General features: G+C 37.1%; 1 protein-coding gene across 1 annotated transcript in view; it reads left to right on the top strand.

The window, feature by feature from the left end:
- Positions 1-21,872, top strand: part of LOC150099409 (tolloid-like protein 2) — a 781,663-nt gene that overhangs the window by 557,483 nt on the left and 202,308 nt on the right. The window contains exon 11 of the mRNA XM_090403893.1: positions 17,430-17,655. Within this exon, the coding sequence (XP_090260019.1) occupies positions 17,430-17,655 (226 nt within the window). The remainder of the gene's footprint in view (positions 1-17,429; positions 17,656-21,872) is intronic.

Genomic DNA, 21,872 nt, shown 5'->3' with positions numbered 1-21,872 from the left:
AGTGGTGAGATGAGGAAGAGAACAAGAATTATTAATGATATGTTAGCAGAAATATGTCAGAAGAAAGGAGTGCAGTTTGTTAATGTTGGAATGAGTTTGAAGGATGTAGTGAACTGTACAGATACAATGGACTACATTTGAGTGGTTTTGGTGTGAGTCTCTTGGAGAGACTGCTGCTTTAAGGTAGAGAAGTGAGTGCAGAGAATGAATCTGATCAAGACATAAGTTCAGTGGAAGAAGGAGAGAGTAAGAAAGGAGAGAATGAAGAGGTGGTTGTGAACGAAGAAGTGAGTGGCATAAGTATAGAGAATGAGAAAACAGATGTGCAAGAAAGACAGGGAAACAGGGAGGCTCAGGCTGGAGAGAGGAACACAGCTTGAGAAAGGTAGATTATTATTACTACTGTTATTATTATTATTATTATTATTCAGGCCTCCATGGAGTCAAAAGACTCATCGTGGAAGGTCCTTTCTATGAAACACAAGTCTATCAAGACTCATCGAGGGACCAGGAATCTATCAGCAATGCATTCCATGGCTCAACCACCCTCCATGCAAAGAAACCACTCCTCACCCTCTTTCTCACAGTTTCCTTTCATAACTTCCAGGGATGGCCCCTTGTCATGACTCCTTCCCACTGTTCAACCAAGCGAAAGAACTCCCCAGTGTCAACCCTGTAACCACCTCTCAAAAGTTTAAAATTCTCAATCATATCACCTCTCCTTCTTCTATTCACCAAACTTTGCAGTCCCCACTCCCTCAGCCTATCCTCATAACTAACATTGTACAGTCCTGACACCATCTTTGTTATCCGCCTTTGTACCCTTTCCACAGTTAATTTATCCCCTTCAAATCCTGGGGACCAGATCTGCAAACAGTAGTCTAAGTGTGGTCTTATCAGTCTTATACAACGGAATGATAACCATTTTATCTCTGCAGGTCAGTGTCCTTCTCATTATTGCAGCAATCCTCTGTGTTACCTTCACTACTTTTGCAATAATATGTCCCCTAAATTTCAGGTTTCTATCAATCATCAACCCCAGATCTCTTGTCTCCCCTACTCCCTCCAGTTTAACTCCTCCCATAGAGCATGCAGCATCCTATTGATATGTCCCAAACCTCATGACCTTCCAATTCCTCCATCCACGAAATTTTCCCAAGTTGACGTTGTAGTCTATTATAATCACCTGCCTTATAATTCCAATACATTCCCATCTCTTTGATACTCCTGCATGTCTATTCATTTTCCAAGTCAAAAACCATATGGTCACTCTCTCTCCAACCGGAGGGAGAGATGTCATCTCAGTTATTATCAACTCTTCTGATGCTATAACCAAATCCAAAACTCTTGAACCTCTTGTTCCCTCTATTACATATTGCCTAAGACATTTGTCCCTCAAGAATTCTAGAAATTCCATTCCCTTATTGATACATGCATCTTCCTCTCCCCAATTTGTACTGCCGTAGTTAAAATCTCCCATAACAATCATTCTTCTTGCACTTTCCACGCTCAACTGTCTCAACATCTCCTGGTCCCCACCCTCTGTGCTTCTTGGTCTGTAGCAACACCCCACTAAATATCCTGTCTTGCCCCTCTCCACCTCACACCATATGCTTTCAAAATCATTATTGTTACAGCCTTCCAAAGCCTCCACTCTTAGATGTAATAGGTCATCCGTTATCATAAGCAGTACTCCAACTCCATGCTTTCCCTTCCTATCCTACCGAAAAATGCTGTACCCAGCAACTTCTATTCCTGTTATTATATCCTCTTCTGTCAACCACGTTTCGTGATCCCAATAATCTTTGGCCAGGCTGATGCTATCAGTGCCATCAATTCCTCTCCCTTATTCCGAATACTCCTGATACTCCAAGAAGATGTGATTGTATATGTAGACGAAAAGGGAAGGGGATGACCTGGTGTGAAGGGAAAACAGTTGGATTTGAAGAAGTTTGAAGATAAATAAGGAGAAAAAGAAATGGCTCGAGTTTAGCATGGAGATGTCACATCAAATAAGTGGTGTCGATGGAACCAGTATAGATTCAGTAATAAGTTGCTGTGTTTGTATACAAATGCTAGGCATGTAAGAAACAAGGCAAATGAAATGGTTCTATTGATTGAGTCTGTTCAATAATGAACTGTTCATGGTGGGATGAGGATGACATCCTGACAGGAATAGAGTAGGAAGGGTGTGTTGTGTTTCACGAGGATAGAAAGGGTAAAAAAAGGGAGAGGGGGGAGTGCTATTGATGATAGAGAAAGAGTTATGTCCACCATAAAAAGTAGAGATGCAAGAGGGAAATAGTGCCAGTGGTTTTGAGGCAGTATGGTGTGAGATAGAGGAAATAGAATGAAATATTTAGTTGGATGTTGTTATATACCTGGCAATATGGATGGTACTGACTATGAAGTGTATAATCAAATTATCCAAGCAAATAAGAAAAGGGTGATTATAATGGGTGATTTTAACTATGGAAATATACAATGAGATGATGAAATAGCAACTGGATGTAAAGAGATGGAGTTTCTGAGGAACAACTACTTCAGACGGTATGTAACAGAGGGTACATGGTGATAGAGGGTTTTGGATTTGATCATCTCATCAGAGGATATAATTATAAATGAGTTATCAAATTATCCTCCAGTTGGTGAGAGTGACCACGAAATGATTACCTTTATGGTTACCAGCAGTGTGAGGACCTCTATGAGAAAAGGGTATATGTGGAACTGCAAGGCTGGTGATTATGAACATCTCAAGAGACAGCTTGCAGGTGTAGCATGGAATGAGGTGTTAGCTGGTAAAGAGATCAATACAGCTTGGGGGATATTCAAGAACTGTCTAGTAGAAGCAATATCTGAATGTATTCCAAGTGTCAGAAGGTTAAATAAGGTAGGTGTGAAATGGATGAATGAAGAGATTAAGCATGCAATGCAGAGAAAAAATTATGGAGGCAGCATAAGAGAAGTGGTAAAAACCAATTTCATGTGTATTACAAAGACCAGTCAAGGCAGGTGACTTGGTTTGTAAGGGTAGCAAAAGTGAAGTATGAGCAGCAGTTAGCTAATGAAGCCAAAAATAATCCTAGGGAGTTCTTTCGATATGTAGCTAGCAAAAAAAAAAAAAAAAAAAAAAAAAAAAAAAAATTATTATCCGTGACACCTTCACAGAGTCCGAAGACTCATCGCGGGAAGACACCTATTGTGTAACTCTCTCCGTCTCCACCACTACACCGAACCTCTACTACCAATCAACTACATCAGCACCATCTACCGTCAACCACCACCACCACAAGTATTTTTTGTCTGTAAATTGCGTGTGTTCTGAAGGGGCAATTTATCTGTATGCGGGATGAAAAACCAGAGTTTCTGGGAGAAAAAACCCTGCTACCTCCATATGAGATTGGCTACCTCACCTTCAATTAAAAAACATCCATATTAAGATTCCTCCCATCATGACGAGAATCGAACTTAGGCCTTTTCCAATCGAAGGGTGCAATATACCGTCATTCTTCCAATTACACTACAGATGCACTTAAAAACTCTGGCCCGTGTTTATGGAAAGATGACTTTTATTGATGAAAATGGTACGAGGACAACTAATGCAGAAGATATAGAGGAGATACTTAATGAGCAGTTCATAAAGGTCTTTCATTCTTGTGAATGTGACATCATGGAGATATTCAGAGCAGTTGATGATGGGAAGGAGATGTTGACAATAAGTGAGCAAGATGTCTATTGGGGAATTGAGCAAACTTGATGTTAATATGGCTGTGGGACTTGATAATATATCATCATGTATTCTGAAGGACTGTGCCAGGGAATTGACATCTGTCTTGACATATTTTTTTAACATGAGTCTTGCACTGGGCCAAGTTCCAAAGGAGGGCAAGATTGTGCCACTTAATAAGGGAGGTGATAAAACTCAGGCATCAAATTATATCCAACAACATTAAGTTGTTGGAGAAGCAGGTGAGAACTAGGATCTAGAATTGGGTTGACAAGAAAGCTGTTATATTTGATGGACAGCATGGATTTGCTAAAAGGATGTCATGTTTTAGTAATCTACTTAGTTATTCCAACAAGGTAACAGCTTCCTTGGAGAGAGAGAGAGAGAGAGAGAGAGAGAGAGAGATACACAGTTGTATACTTAGATTTCACAAAGACTCTTGATAGATTACCACATGATAAGTTGATAATCATACAAGAGTGGCTGGGGTTGGATATTATATTAGTGCATTGGATCGGAGACTGGTTATCTGGTAGTAGGTATCAGCAGATTGAGTATGGAGGAGCAATATCCAGGAAGAAGAAAGTTACTAGTGGTGTGCTCAGCAAGTCTGTTTTAGGGCCATTGCTATTTAACCTGTGTGTTATTGATATTGGTGAAGATTTGGATTGGGATATTCAGTTGTTTGCAGGTGATGCAAAATTGGGACGAACTGTGAAGAGTAGAGAAGATATTGTGGCCTTAAAAGAAGACTTGAATAAATTGAATGGATGGGCACGGGAATGGGGATGTGAGGTGAATGTTGCAAAATGTAAGGTTTTAAAATTTGGGAAACAAAGATGGGATGTAGAATTTATCCTTACTGAAGTGATCACTTAACAACTGAGCTATTTCTTAGTGAAATAGCTGAGTTATTTCTTAGTGAATAACAACATTTACTCAAGTTATTCTTCTGTGATCATTCTTCCTTTTACTTGCTATAAGGTGATAAAACTATTTCAGATTTCCTTTAGTCTGTTCAGCTAACTTTTGGTTTTTCATTCTATATTTCATCTCCATTTCTGCTATTTGCAAAGCTCTTTTCTAGTCTATCTAATTCATTTAGTATTATGCAGCACTTGTATATATAAAATCTCCTTTCTCACACTTACACCTTTTTCACACCACTGTCAATATCTTTCATTACAACACTGCCATTTCTGCTCGTATCCACTTAGCACTACCTGTGCTACACATTTCATTTGTTTCCTAATTTGAATTTGTTCACATTCATTGTTTCATGTTGAATGTGAGAAAATTTTGTCAGTCCTAATAGGTATAATTATAGGTATCATATTTAGTTTTTTCATTATATCTTTGTTTACCATGTGGTTCAGTAGTGTACATCCTACAATTCCTCTCATATATTTCATTTCTACAAATAAAAACCAGCGTTTATCTTGTTTTCTGATAGTCGAGCTTCACTCCTATAGGTAAGTATTAGTCTTTCAAATTCCCTGTAAACTTTAATTCTGATGTACTTTCTTTCTTCTTTCTTTCTTTTTTTTTTTTTTTTGATTAATTATTCTAAGTGCTCTGCTGAATTTCTTCTTTGTAATTACCATGGTTTTAAGTAGTTGACTTTCTTAATAATTGTATTTCTGATACATATTTTACTTTAAATTAGCTCCTTTCCTTGAAAAAGCATGATTTGGATTTTTATAGTTGCAATGTTTTCATATTAAATTCTTCATCACTGAGGTTTGAATGGTGTAGAGAACATTGCAGTTCTACCTCATTATGGGCCAGAAGTACATCATCCACATATAACCATTTCAAGGTGGCTCTCACTTCATAAGGGAACACAACTTCATAAAGGTTGATGCTCAAAGAGAAAGTGAATGTGTCTAGACAAATTCCCTGTAAACTTTAATTCTGATGTACTTTCTTTCTTCTTTCTTTCTTTTTTTTTTTTTTTTGATTAATTATTCTAAGTGCTCTGCTGAATTTCTTCTTTGTAATTACCATGGTTTTAAGTAGTTGACTTTCTTAATAATTGTATTTCTGATACATATTTTACTTTAAATTAGCTCCTTTCCTTGAAAAAGCATGATTTGGATTTTTATAGTTGCAATGTTTTCATATTAAATTCTTCATCACTGAGGTTTGAATGGTGTAGAGAACATTGCAGTTCTACCTCATTATGGGCCAGAAGTACATCATCCACATATAACCATTTCAAGGTGGCTCTCACTTCATAAGGGAACACAACTTCATAAAGGTTGATGCTCAAAGAGAAAGTGAATGTGTCTAGACAAAGGAATGGTATGGGTAAGGAGAAAAAGAAATAGCTCGAAGAAGGCATGGAGAAGTCTCATATAATAAGTGCTATCACTCACAAGGTGTTATCAAAAAGAAACTGAACTAGCTAATCAAATCTTTACAACTTACCCAGTGAAGCGGTAAAAGAATTGAAGGGTGCAGGGGAAAAACAACTTCAGTCCACGATATTGACTTCCGAAAAAAACGTAATTAAATTTTCCTTGTTGTCAAAATGCAAGTAAACATAGCATAACAAAATAAAAAAATATTAGATATGGTACATTCATGTATATTAAATAGTACTTAAAAATTAAAAAAACAAATGGCAAATAATGGCCTTTTTGTCGAAATGGCCGGACTGAATATCTGATTTTTTAATTAATTAATTATTTAATTTATAAATAATGATCAGATCGCATCCCTTGTTTTAAAGATAATAGGTACTAAGGGAATTATTATACTAACAAAGGTTGGTAAGTGCTTCTTTATTAAGTAAGCAATAATACACAAAACATGAAATATGGTAAAAAGTAATAAAAATTTAAGTAGTTAAAATATTGTAGTTTTAAAATAATCATTTATTTCAATCATCTATTGGATGGTCATCAGCGTTGTCGTCATCACTTTTAATAAAACTTTTAACTTTGTTCTTAGTCTCTTCTGAAATTTTGTGGGGTCTGTTTAGGTGTTTACCACACCCATCTTTAGGTGACTGACCAGTGTTTATCAAACAGTTTTTAATCCTTTTCACTCGTTCTTCAGATATACCATGCAAAGAAATAAATGCTTTACCGCAAATTCTGATATCTTCACTATTCCCCTCATCGCCGCCTTGCAGTAATCTGACACAAAAAGCAAATTAAGCCGTGTTCACCCTCGCATCAACTCCTTTTCTAGGACGCTTTCTCATTACGGGAAGGATTGTAATTAGTCCACTTAAATAAGAGTTTTGGTCATTATAATTCCCTAATAAGTTAAAATCACGAATAATTCTGTTTTGTTCGGCATCAGGAATAGTTTCGAAGTAACAATACCTTTTGCATAAACAGTCATGACCAACTTCCTGCGTTGTTGCGCAAAGAATTTTCATTACATCTCTAGTCCTACCTGTCTTTTTTCGTTTCTTTGTGAGTTTTTCTTTAGTATCAGCTTCACTTTCATTTGAACTATTAGAATAATCACTTATCATTTTCACACTACTTTTTATTATTAAAAAACAAGTAAAATACTCGTAAAACCAAAACAGTAAAACTATAATCAAAACTAGTAGTGATTCAACAAACCACTGATAACAAAATAATGGCTGATGCAATAGTATCAATAGTTGATGTGATTGGACCGAAGTTGTTTTTCCGTACAACCACTCGGACTGAGGGTGTTCTTCCCAAGTTTAAGAAATATTCTCCGTTCATTTGTCTGGACCGAGGTTGTTTATGCAGAAAGTCGTATTTATGAGATAAAACCTTCCTTTAATCCCCAACAGATGGCAGCATTAGGTTGAATTCACAAAAATTGGACTGAAGTTGTTTTTCCCCTGTACCCTTCAATTATCAGTACCTTTGACCATTTTGTTTAATTTAAGTCTCAAGTCTGGGTTAGTCCCGAGGGAATGGAAAGAAGGGAAAATAGTTCCATTGCATAAAGGAGGCTCCATGACTGCTGTTGTAAATTACCGTCCGATCAGCATATCAGGAGTTGTTGTGAAGATTTTGGAGAAAGTAGTCAAGAGCAAAATACAGGAATGGATAGATGAAAATGGGATGCTGTATGGGGGACAGCATGGTTTTGTGAAGGGGAGATCATGCCTCAATAACTTGTTCAAATTTTGTAACACAGTGATGGCTGAACTGGATAAGGGTCATGGGTTTACAGTGATATTGCTGGACTTTGCAAAGGCCTTTGACAGGATGCCACATGAAATTCTAATCAGTAAACTGCAGCATATGGGGATGGATATAGGGTTGGTGAGATGGATAGGAGGGTGGTTGATGCAGAGATATCAGAGAGTGGTTTATTCAGGAGTAGAGTGCAAAAGAAGGCCTGACTAGTGGTGTGCCACAGGGTTTCTTCTTGGACTACTGTTATTTAATTTGTTCATTAACGATATAGGAAAGGGTCTGAGAGGAACTGTTCATTTATTTGCTGATGCAAAGTTGGGTAGAGCAATAGTGAATGCACATGATGTCAAAATTTTGCAGGATGATTTGGATAGATTGGCAGTCTGGGCTCAGGAGAATGGATGTCAGTTTAATATAGCAAAGTGTAAGGTTATCTATTTTGTGGTGAAAAGATTAGCAGCAGTATACCATATTGGTGGAACTGTACTCCAGGAGATTGATGAAGCCAGAAATTTTGGAGAGTTTGGTGGATAGGGAGTTGAAGTTTAGGAGGCACATAGCAAAAGTGTCTAAATCAGCTCATCAGATAACTTGGTTACTGAAGAATACTTTGACAAGGAGAGACAAGCAGGTTATTATTCCTCTTTATCGAGCCTTGATAAGACCCCATCTTGAATACTGTGCCCAGATCTGGGCACCAGGGTCTCTTCTTGGTGGTGGTTGGGGGGGATCCAGAGGCGAGTGACCAAGATGATAGCTGGTCTATGGGATGAACCTAGGGAGAACAGGTTGAAGATCTGTATGTTACAGAAATTGGTTGATAGGCAGAAAAGGGAACTTCAAGGTTGAATGTCAGAGGGCTTCTTTTTGAGCAAATGGAAAATCTATTACTAATTTGGATCAAGAAAGAGAAATGGCGGGTGATACTACATCTCAAAATGCAATCTGTCAGAAAGCTAAACAGATTTATCAAGATTTGAAAAAGAAGACTTCGGGATCAAGATCAGGTAGATGATGATGATTTCAAAGGTAGCAGAGGTTGGTTTGACAACTTTAAAAAAAGAATAGGAATTCATAGTGTGGTCAGACATGGAGAGGCAGCTAGTGCTGACAAAGCAGCAGCAGATAAATTTGTCAATAGTTTTACAAAAATTATAGAAGAAGGAGAATACCTACCTCAACAAGTCTTCAATTGTGATGAGACTGGGTTATTTTGGAAGAAAATGCACAACAGGACATTTATCACAAAAGAAGAAAAAACACTTCCCGGGCATAAACCAATGAATGATAGGTTAACATTGCTTTTAGCAGCAAATGCAAGTGGAGACTGCAAGGTAAAACCAATGTTAACCTACTACTCAGAGAATCCCCGAGCATTCAAAAAGTTCAGTGTCTCTAAATCCAATCTCGGTGTTCTGTGGAAGTCTAACAGCAAAGCCTGGGTAACAAGAATAGAATTTAGAGACTAGATTCGCGAAGTGTTGGACCAACTGTCAAAGCCTATCTTGAGCAAAACAATCTGCCTCTAAAAGCCATTTTAACCTTGGATAACGCACCTGGCCATCCAACGGGCATACAAGAAGAGCTACCAGAGGAATTAGATTTTATCAAGGTGAATTTTCTTCCTCCCAAGACTACATCTCTGATTCAACCTATGGATCAGCTGATAATTGCAAATTTTAAAAATCTTTACACAAGGGCAATTTTTACCAGGTGCTTTGAAATGTGTGAGACTACCAACATAACCCTAAGAAAATTTTGGAAGGAAGAATTCAACATTGTCATAGCAATTAGGCTAATTGTAAAGGCTTAGCAAGAAGTAACAATGAAATGTCTCAAAGCAGCATGGAGGAAACTGTGTCCTTCCTTTGGTAACGAAGAAACTTCAGATGAAGGACACAAATTGGTAAAGGATATTGTGGCAACTGCTCATGATCTTAACTTGGAAGTAGAGGAAGAAGATATTGAAGAATTATTGGAGACGCATGACCGAGAACTGACTACTGACGAGCTAAAAGAACTTTTCAAGCAGCAATGTGAAGAAAAGGAAATGGAAATTTCACCTGAAGATGAGGATGGAGAGAAAGAACAAATTACAACTGCTGAAATCAAAGTTTTGACAAAATGGGAGGAAGTTCAAAATGTTGCTATGAAAGCGAATCCAAACAAATCTGAGGTTATCAGAACTGCAGATCAGTTTTTCAGAAACATTTTAAAAAAGAGGCAGAAGCAAACAACCCTAGACATGTTTTTTACAGGTCCATTTGTCAAAAACTCCGAAGTGAGCCCAATTGTCCTTTTGGTGAAGATTGATAATTAAAAACTGTTTTCATGAACAATTCATTTTATTAATGTTAATTTTTTTGTAGCAATACTGTATAATAAATAAATGATATTTACCATATTTTTATGACATTTTAAATGAGTTTTATCTGCATTTTTAATATGTACTATGGTTGCGGGGAGGAGCTGGAACAAATTAATTAATTTTCAGTTAAATCTTATGGGGAATCATGCCTTGGATAATGACGGTAATCCTGGAACGAATTACCATCGTTAACCAAGGCACCACTGTAATAGTTTATATTTAGACGGAACCCCCTTCAAGTTTATTCAGTGATCTCACTGCTTTCACCATGCTCTGAATGCTTTCTGGAAGCGTTTTTGTTGAAGCACATCAAGCACCGCTTGCAATTCGTCTTGGATCTCCTTAAGTTTCAAACCACTGCCCTCTTCAGCTTCAAATTCATTTTTGGAAACAAAAAGAACTCACAAGGGGATAAATCTGGCAAGTAAGGAGGAGGTGGAATGAACACCATGCTGTTTGCCACCAAAAATTCTCATGTTGTTAAGGTGCTGCGTTGTCATGATAGAGAGCCATTCGCAGTTTTGCCACAGTTCCAGTCTTTTGTGGTGACCATCCATGTTAATGAAAAGTCCATGCAGTTTTTCAGAAACATTTTAATTAAGTGATCTGGTGCGACAAATTCCTGCTACACAGTCCCCTTAACGTTGAAAAGATGATCAACATGCATGCACTTTGTCACACTCCTCTTGGCGAATGGGGCTCTTTCACTGTGACAATTCCTGTTTTGTCTCCGTGTCATGACCCTCGAGATGGAGGTTGGGTCATCAATGGCCTTTTCACAAAGATCATGATAAATGATCACACAGTACTCCTTCCCCCAATAAAGAGATGGGGGAATAAACTTGGCAGCAATGTGATGCATGTTCAAATCTCTCACGATAATTGCTTGAGCTGCTCTATATGAAATCCCAACTCTGTCAGCAACTTCCTGGATAGATCTGCACAGATAATCTGTTGAAATTTTTTAGACATTTTCATGGGTTGTTCTGGTGCACGGTTGTCCTCCAAGATGGTTCTGCCTTCATAAAACATGGGTGCCACTCAAAACATTGTGTTTGGCTCAATAAAGGTTGAAACTGGTCTGGGTAGTGACCTTCTCTCATAATGTAGAATAGTAATACAGCTCCTAGGAGCTAAGTTCACATTATGGGTAAATACCAAGAATAGTGATCGGAACTTGCTCCACCATTGCTATCAGTTGCCTCAGCTTGCACTACCAAATGGGTCAGGTGCTGCACTATCCAGGTATTTGTTTACGCTTGGAATCGCCAAACTTTATATAGTTTCTATATTCGGCATGAAACTTTGAATTTCTTATTCTGCTAAGAAACAATATGGGATGTAATATCTCTTAACTTAAATAAGTTCATGTTGCTGAATTGAAGCCTTTGGCTCTTCATATAATTAGGAACTTTAATATATATTTCCAATATTTCGACAACGTCACGTTGCCATCTTCAAAGGAACTTAAGATAAAGACACGTGCACGCAGGCACTACATACAGTAAATGAGGACGAAGCGAGGAAGCTATTGTTTCTCCTAAAAATCTTGATAGTTTCCCCTAGCAGGCTATGTAGGTATTCTTGGCCATTGGGCTGAAGGTCTCCTGATGTACATCTCCCAAATTTGGGGCCGTCTCATGCAACCAAATTTGTTGAGGTTTGGCATGTTTCTTAGGGCTGAGGTTGATTCCATGAATAGTCTTTCAAATTTGAACTTGCTACGGTGTATTACTGTGGCTTTCTTCCACCGTATTCTGTGACGTGTATCCAGAGCATGGTCTGCAAGACCAGAGTGGCTGTACTGGTGAAACCAGATGTAGTCCTTGTGTTCTGAAATTCTGATAATCGCCGTCCTGCCTGTTTTGCCAAAGTAGGACAGCTTACAGCTGCAAGGGACGTGGTATACACCAGGTTGGTCTAGGGGAAGTGGTTGGTCTTTAGTGGAGTGGATAAGGGATGCCAATTTTCTATATGGTCTCTAACATGAGGTCAAGTCATGTTTTTTTAAGATTTTGGTAATTTTTTCCGAGGTGCCTCGGATGTAGGTGATGGATTTAACGTAATCCTTATTGTGAAAGGGGGGGGGTGTGGTTTACTGGTTTCAATATTTTTTGGAATTTTTTTTGGGGGGGGGGGTAGCCATTGGCTGAGAAAGTGTTGAGGATGTGATTAAGTTCAGTGGTTAGGGCATTGTCATTTGAACAGATTAGTTTAGCCCTGTTGTATAGTGTCTTAATAATTCCATATTGTTGTTAGGGGGGGATTGTTAGTGAATGTATCTGCTTGTATGGGTGGGGTGTCTATAAACTGAGAAAACCAAGGTTCCATCAGGCTGGCAGGTGACTAGTGTGTCTAGGAAAGGGAGGCTGTTGTTTTCCTCTTTTTCTAGGGTGAACTGATTCTGGGATGTTGGTTGTTTAAGTATGTTAAGAAGGAGAGGAGTGTATCAGAGCCATGTGGCCAAATAGCGAACACATCATCAACATAGCGAAGCCATATGGTTGGTTTTTGTGGGGCAGAGTTTAAGGCTTCAAAAGTCTCCATAAAGAAGTTGGCCAAGGGTGGGGAGAGTGGTGAATGCATGGCTGTCCTCTCTATATGTTTGTAGAAATTTCCCTGCCAAACGAAATAGCCCGAGTTCATTGTGAACTATAGGGCAGAGATATCGGGAGGAAATTTAGCTTAGAATGTCCCACTCAAGGTTTCCTTGAGTGGGACATTTGTGAATAAGGAGGAGATGTCAAAACTGACCATTATGTCAGTATGTTGGAGTGTAAGGTTTTCTATGCTGGCTTTGAAGTGGGAAGAGTTTTTTATGTGTGATGGTGTGTTGCCAGTATAGTGTCTGAGCACTTTGGCCAAATGTTTAGCTAATTTGCATGTGGGGGAATCAATGCCATCCACTATGGGATGTAATGGCACATTTTCTTTATGTATTTTTGGGAGTCCATATATATGGGGGTTGGGGAATATAGAGTTATACAGTTTTAATTTGTTAGTAACTTTTACAGGCCAAGAAGTGACCTTCTTAAGGAGCCTATGGAGTTTTCTAATTTGTGAGTTGGTGGGATTGTATTCAATGGGGAGGTAAGCCCGATCTAATGATAGAGCATTAAGCTTACCTGTGTAGTCCATTTGGTTTAGTACTACAGTGACGTTTCCCTTATCAGCTTTCGTGATTATTATTTCTTTGTTTTTCTTTATTTCCTACAGAGCTTTATATTCCTTATTGGATATGTTGGCTTTTAGTGGTCTTGTTCACCAGTACAGCCACTCTGGTCTTGCAGACCATGCTCTGGATACACGCCACAGAATACAGGGGGTCGTTGGACAACATAGGACAACGACCTATGTTGTCCTCAAATTATACATTTTAGCATGAAATAATTTTAACAAGAATAACAATAAGAATAGCCAAAAAATGCTTTTGTTAATTTTTAATAGGGCTTATGGTCTCCATTAACAGCCAAAACATCAATACATCTTAATTGCATGTACTGGATAAGATGATCAAATCAATCCGGCCTGGTTGACCGAGTGGTTAGCATATCTGCTCATCAGCCAAAAGGCTGCGAGTTCGAATCCCGCTGTGGGCATGGATGTTTGTCTGTGAAAATAGTAGTGGTGTGCAGTAGATGCCATTGGTGTAGTTGCAGTTCGTTGGTGGATTGAGTGCTGTTGACAGAGCTGAAGAATAGGTGCCCTCCCTCAATGAGCCTTTGGACTCCCTGGAGGTGTCATGTAATAATAATAATATTATCCCAATTTTCTGTGAGAGCAGTTTCCAGCTCTTGAACTGTGGTGGCACTAGTCGAGCAGAAACGTGCTTACCTAAAGCATCCCAGGCATGTTGGATTGGATCACAATCCTTTGTACAGGCAGACTAGTCCATTCATTCAATACCTTCTTCCTCAAACCACTCTTGTACCAAATTTGCACAGTGTGGACAAGCATTGTCATCCATAAAAATGAATTTTTGGCCAATTGCAGCAGCATATGGACGAACTATAGGGTCCAAAATCTCATCGCAATACCTTTGAGCTGTTAAAGAACAGCTTCTGATAAAATAGAGATCAATATGGCCACCTACATCCCTCTGTCCAAAAAGAAACCGAACTTTTCGAAAATAGAAGAAACAAGTGGCACCACCTGTTGTATCTTTTTGTTGTTGAAAGCGGCAGCTTTCATTAGTGTTGCGTCAACTGTTTATGACATTTGTTTCATTAGAAGCCAAGTTATAGTGCCAAGAGTGACAGTATGTTTTGACGAATGGTTGGAAAATGAGTTTCAAACAGAGAGCTGGGATTGACTTTTATGTTAAACTTGGTAAAAGTTTTACCGAAACGCATCAAATGCTTCAAAAAGCATACAGTGATGAATGCTTATCCCGTACTCAAGTTTACGAATAGTTTAAGCGATTTTAAAGTGATCGGGAGACGCTTGGGGAAGACGAAAAGCCGAGCTGTTCAAAAACTGGACTGAGCGAAGTTAACATCCAAAAAGCGCGTGATTTCATCAAAGAAAACCCGAAATTGCCCGTAAGATTGATTGAAGATGAATTGGGGATTCCAAAATCAACTGTCAGTCAACTTGTTCCCCACAAGTTGACCGACACTACAAGGACCTCATTAAAACTGCTCATAAGGACTCAAACTTCCTTGAAACGATCGTTACTGGTGATGAAACGTGGTGTTTTGAGTATCAGGGCATTATCCACAAAGAATTTGTTCCGCCTGGCCAGATGGTCAATGGTGAGTTTTATCTCGAAGTAGCTGTAAGCAACAAGAAAACGTTGATATTGTATCTGGATCAAATGAAATTGAGAAGGGTGTGTCGTCTGACATCTCTATAGAACCAACTAGGAAGAAGATGGAAAAACTTCGTAAGTACAATATGAATTACTTGAAATGTTGATTTTCATGGATGGGAAACGAAGAGACACTTATTCCATTATGTGTCATTTGTGGTGAAACTTTAAAAAATGAAAGCATAAAACCATCTAATTTAAATCGCCATTTTCAATTGAAACATTATGAATACAAGGACAAACCTGTAGAATGTTTTTAAAATAAACTAAAAAAGTTATAAGAATCTCCTGACATGATGTCAATCATGTCAGGAAGAGATATTATGAAGGCTTTAGAAGCTTCATATCGTGTGTTGCTATTAATATGAAAAAGTGGTTCGGCAGAAACAATTGGTGAAACTTTAGTCAAGTCTACAGAAAAATAATAGCAGAAATTGTGATCAGAGATAATGCAAAAAAATCTTTTGAGTGGATTTGCCTTTCAAATAGTACTGTTTATCAAAGAATCACTGAAATAGCTGAAAATATAAAACAAACATTGTTATCGAATATACGTAAGTTGTTATTATGCATTGCATGTCAATGAATCCACCAACATTATAAATTTTGCAAATCTTCTAGTGTTCATAGGTATGAAAAAAATCAAAAACTTCATGATGACCTTTTATTTTGCCAACCCTTTCCAGAACATACAACGGGAGAAGAAGTATTCAACAATATAAATACATTTATCCATCAAAACAAGCTTGATTGGAAAAGTTGTGTTGGAATAAGCACTGACAGAGCGTTATCCATGGGCGGATCTAAAAAAGGGCTTATTTCAAGGATTCAAGCTGTTGCACCAGATGCAAAGTCGACACTTCTGCATACACAGGGAGGCTTTGGCTACATATATGATGTCTACAGACCTAAGAAAAGTTCTGGATGAAGCTGTAAAAATCATAAATTATATTAAATGCCATCCTCTAAATGCTAGCCTTTTCTCTCAACTTTGCAAAGAAATGGGAAGTAATCATACACAACTTCTTTTCCATACCGATGTTCATTGGCTTTCTCGTGGCAAAGTCCTTGCTCATTTATTTGAACTTTGGAATGAACTACAAGTTTTTCTCGGTGAAAATTCTGAATTGAAAAATCATTTACATAATTGGAAATGGCTCGGTCAATTAGCATACCTGGCAAATACGTTTACTGTATTAAATAATCTTAATTTGTCTTTACAAGGCAAGAAAATTTCTATATTTCATGTTCAAGATAAAATGAATGCCACATTGGCAAAGATGAAGTTATGGCAAAAGTGGGTTGGTAATGGAGAATTTGACGTGTTTTCATCTCTTCATGATTGCTCGCAAGTTCAAATGAACAAACTGATAATGACGTGAAAATTACTATCATGCAGCATTTACAAAGCTTACAAATGAATCTAGAAAAGTATTTCCCTGAATTGGACATTAATATTGAGTGGATAAGATACCCTTTCAATATCAACAAATCTATGCCGAAGGATCTGTCACCAATAGAAGAAGAACAACTTTTAGAACTAGCTTCTGATGGTTGCCTAAAAAATAAATACAACAAGAATATGTTATCATCATTTTGGCTGCAAATACAGAATGAATTTCCTGAATTAACAGATAAAGCTCTAAGGTTCATTTTTTCATTTCCAAGTTCATATCTGTGCGAAGTTGGATTTTCGGCCCTTGTAGATATTAAGATGAAGAAGAGGAACCACATAGATGTCAAACAGCATCTGAGATTGAAATTAACTATAGAGCCAAATTTTGCTGAAATTTTATCCCACCATAAGCAATTTCACTCCTCTCATTGATGATAAATTATTTCAATTAAGTAAAAATTTATAGTATCTTTATAAATTTTGTTCTGTTAAAAAGAAATCATGTTTTTTGTTTACATGTATATCTAAATTTAAATAAAATAGACATTTACAATGAAATATATTTTTTATTTTATTTATTTATTTATTATTTATTATTATTTTGAAAAGGGGATACTTGATAATAATGAAAATTTAAGAAGGGATACATGGATATCTGAAGTTTGAGTAACACTGATCTGACCCTTAGCCCCTATCTAATGCTCATGATACTAAAATATATGTAAGGTGTACAAATGTTTTTTAATGGAATTCACATAAAAATACTACTAATAAAAAACTAATAGCATCAACCAAGTTGCAGTGAATCTCATACTTTCTCAATACTTTTTAACAATAAATTTTAGGAGAAATAGATCCATAATTTCTCTCTAAAGAAAGTACTCTTAAATTCTGCATATAAAATTATCTCTGATGAATATAACATCTGAAAAGTGTTCTTAATCCCTTAAAAAGACAATTTTCAGCTAGAAATATATTTTTTTCAACAGATTACAAAGTTCCTGGAACTCCATCTCCTGATGGCACTTGCCATTTTAGTTATTGGAGTAGCAGTCACAAAACAGGTGATTTTAATTCACCCCGATATCCTGCTAATTACCCTTCGAATATCAGTTGTCAGTACATCTTCTGGGGAGAGCCAGGAGAACAAGTGAAATTTGTGTTCAGTTACTTCAAAACGAAAACACGATATGATACTTCAGTTCATGGTTACAAGTAAGTACTGTATGCTAAATTTAAAATTAAAAAATTAAAGCAAAACATCTCCACTCACCATTATGTTTTACTTTTCTTATATCCTGAATGCAAATAAATTGCCTAATAAAAAAAATAACGTTTCCTTCCCAGAAACTCAAGTATTTTGATCCCCTGATCAGAAGAATATGGGTAATTAACACTGGCCATTAATACCAGCATAAAACACTGGCCTTATAACCTCAGGTGATTTTTTTGGTTGGATTCAAAACAACCTAACCCAGTTATTTCCTTAACGTGTTAGGTTCACTGGTCTGCCATAGCCAAAGCTAGACAGGGTCATAGAAGCCTAATAAATGTTCCTAGAGGAGTTAATCTTGTTTGTTTAATGTGTTCCTCAATTTCATGCATTCTCAGGTTGGTTTGTCTGTTTTACAGGACATGAATTTCTGGGTTAAAAATCCTTCCATTTTGTTATGAGACTGGCTAATTCAACTGCAGTTGAAAAGTCCTTATAAAGTCACATACTTCAAGCTTGCTATGGTTATCCACCATGAAAATATTGAGGAATGAAGAAAATGATTTAATTAATATGTTCATTCACCCTGAACATATATTGCTTGTGTTTCACATTAGCCAGGAGCTTAGTTAACCGTATATCTGGTCTCTGCTACACTGCGCATAAATATCAGAGGGTTGTTTCAAGGAAGCATCATCAAGGAAAAGGAAGGTTACAAATAGAGTTTTCCACAGGGGTCAATAGGACCTTTGCTTTTTAATCTTTATGTCAAGAATATTGTCACTGAGTTTCCGGGAGATATTCACTTATTTGCAGGTGATGTGATGATTGGAAGGGCTATTAGTAATACTGTTGATGTGGTAGCCCTTGAGGAGGATTTGCAGTAAGCTGGAGAGATGGACAAATGAATGGTGGCAGTGGCAGTTTCATGCATCTAAATATAAAGTTTTGAAATTTGGGATCCACTGATGGCAAGCTGCATGTTCTATTAATGGAACTGTACTAGAGAAAGTGGAGAAGGGATCTTGAGGTGATAATCAGTAAAAATATGAATTTTGGGGACATATTGCAAAAGTGGACTGTTGCAATATTAAGAAGAACTTTGACCAGCAGATACAAAAGAATAGTGATTCCATTGTATAAAGTTCTGATCATGTCACATCTGGATTATTGTACTCAGACCTGGTCATTGCAATTTGAAGAGGATACAGAGACAGATAAAAAAAAATGATATTAGGACTGTACAATGTTAGTTATGAGGATAGACTGATAGTGTGCAAATGTTTGGTGGATTGGAGATGAAGAGATGACATGATTAAGACATTTAAAACTGTTAAGAATTTTTTTTACAAAAATAAAGAGCCAAAAGTCTTCAGTTCGGCGATGCAAAAATTATAAAATCAAGTGGATATTAAATCCAGCATTATTTCAAATCCAAATACAGAAATAAGTTTCGTATGAAATTTGACCAGAGAGCTTACGGTAATACACTCACCAGCATTTACGAGTTGCCCTAACTGGACCTTATAGGGGACATAATCGCTATGCCCAAGCATCCATATATTTACCTCCTATTGGGCCATTTTGATAAGGTTTCACTGGTCTTACAGTTTCAAACTGGTTGGTTTTCATCAGAGACCAGGCAGAAACCTTAAGAGAGCAAGAACTCTCAATACTAAGGAACTTCAAACATCAGGGAGGTGTATTTTTCATAAGCGAACTCTCAGTCAGTGCATAAAAGTATTTACTAAAATAAAGAGCTAAAAGGCTACAGTTTAGTGATGCAAAAATTATAAAATCAAGTGGATATTAAATCCAGCATTTTAAAATATCACACTTGACAGAAATTAGTTAGTTGCTTCACTTAGTTATTTACTCAGGATATATGGAGCACCAAAAATTCACAAACAAGGAACACCCTTATGCCCTATTGTAGATAGTATAAATAGTCCCACATACAAACTGGCTAGACATTTAGCTAAGCTACTAGCCACCAGTGGTGGCTCGTGGCTTGAAATCGTGGGGGTGCTGCAACTTTCAAAATATACATATACACTGTAAGTACAGTGTATATGCATTTGGATAAAATATCAAAATTATGGTAAAAATTTAAAAAAAAAAATTAAACATGAAAAAATATTGTTTATTATCAATAAAAGTATACAGTTTGGTATAATTCAAAATTACTTAAAAATAAAATATATTATTCTTGTTTTGTTTTGAGTGAAAAGATCAATAACTTTTTCCTTGATGTTTGTGTGACTGTTGAAGAATTTATAGTTCACTTACAGTCACTACTGTCACAAAACTCATTTCTTGAGGTTGCATTTCTGAGGTCATGATTGTCAATAACTCAATAATGTTCTAAAATAAAAACTATAACAAATGTTATGTCTTTAATTGTAATGTCCAAATATTTAAAGAGACGGAGTAAACACGATAAGCTCTGTGAAAATTTTAGCACTGTATTCAGACCGTGTGTCAAATTAGCAACTCTCATCTGTTCACCCAAGGACAACATCCCTCTTTTATCACATCCAGGAGTCTACGAAGTACCCTGCTCATGTGATCAAGCTTACTACAGTCAAACAGGAAGAATTGTGGATATCTGCATCAGTGAACATAAAAGATACACCCGGCACTATCACTATGGCTAGTCGGGCCTAGCAGACCATTCTTTGGATACCCCTGCACACAGGATCAACTGGAAGAAAACAAAAGTACTGCAGAGAAGCTTTTACATGTCAGAGATTGTTTTTAGAAGCAACAGAAGCCTTGAAACATGCTCCGAATCTCAACAAATATGGCTGTATAAATTTGCTAAGATTTGGGAGACAGTCATCTTAAGACATAACTAGTACCTACTTTCTCTCTCTCTTTTTTTTTTTTTTTAAGATAGAGGGCGCCTAATTAGGACTTTAGTCTTTGTGTTGTTGCTACAATTTTTAAACTTGTCCCTCTGTTACACCATGTTGTTGTTGTTGTAGTCTCGCATGTACTGTGACAAACTGTGTTTTTGTGCTCTGAAGATGCTGGTTATAACACCAGTGAAATATCAGCAATAAGTCAATAAATAATTATTTGTTTATAATTCTATGTTCTGGTATATACCATCAAAATTAAACAACATTCTACATGTTTAATACTGGGAAGATTTTTCATATGGTAGAAGTAGTGGAAAGAACAAAGACAAGGGGCCATCCCTGGAAGTTGTAAAATGAAATCCTGAGTTGGAGGATGAGAAGTAGAGGGTGTCTGGGCCATGAAATGCATTGCCAGATAGGATAGGTTGATGAGTGTACAAATAGTGCATGGGTTTAAAGAATGGTATGATTGACTTTTTATTATCTAAAATAGTCTTATGATGAACTTCTCTTATGAACTCTGGGGGTTTTGAAATAATAATAATTATAGAATGTCATTTTCGGTTTATTTCAGTAGAATTTTTAAATAAAACGTATATTCATGTCATGTCTGAATGACTTAGAAAACTGAAAAAGTAAAGTTGTCCTCTTTCAAATCATGAAAAAAGAAAAAAAAGTGCTGAGGATGTACTTTTTAAAATAGTTAGTTGCTTCACTTAGTTATATATGTATGCCTAGTAGAATTTATTATTATTATTTATTATTATTATATATAATGGACAGGAAAGAGCAGTGCACAACTGCTCAGATTAGCACAAGAGCGCAGTTTGTTCGCCAAGATGGTCGCTGACCTTCGATAGAAGATAGCACAATAAGAAGAAGATTATATATAAATAAAAGAAATAAATGCCATGTGATGGTGCAATGACCGTGAGTCCCCTTTTATGGGGAGGTAAGGCACCATCTAGTCTCCCCCCCCAAAAAAAATTTTATCCTGGCTCCGGAACTGGCATAGCTGACGAATCAGGCCTATGGCTGGGTCAGTATTCCTGACTGTAATCTGTGTGTGTGTTCACGGGACCGGTTTGCCTGCTTGTGGGATGGAAAACCCCAGATAAACTGGCAGAAAAAACCCTGCTGTCCGTTCCCAAGACTGGCTAACTTAGCTATGGCTGAAGAAGATCCTTAAGCCCCTCGCATCGTCGACGGGAATCGAACCTAGGACACTTCTTCCCCAGGCATATGGTTGCAAAGCGCAAAGCCACTAGGCTAACCACGCAGACATTATTATATATAAAAGTGTGTTGATAAAATAGATTACAGTGATTAGAATCGGGAACAAGAGTCAGGACCAT

The sequence above is a fragment of the Typopeltis vanoorti genome, chromosome 14, assembly GCF_054136105.1.
Source record: "Typopeltis vanoorti isolate ZY-2024b chromosome 14, IOZ_Tvanoo_1.0, whole genome shotgun sequence".
NCBI classification, from domain to species: Eukaryota; Metazoa; Arthropoda; class Arachnida; order Uropygi; family Thelyphonidae; genus Typopeltis; species Typopeltis vanoorti.
This window is presented reverse-complemented; position numbering and strand designations above follow the sequence as displayed.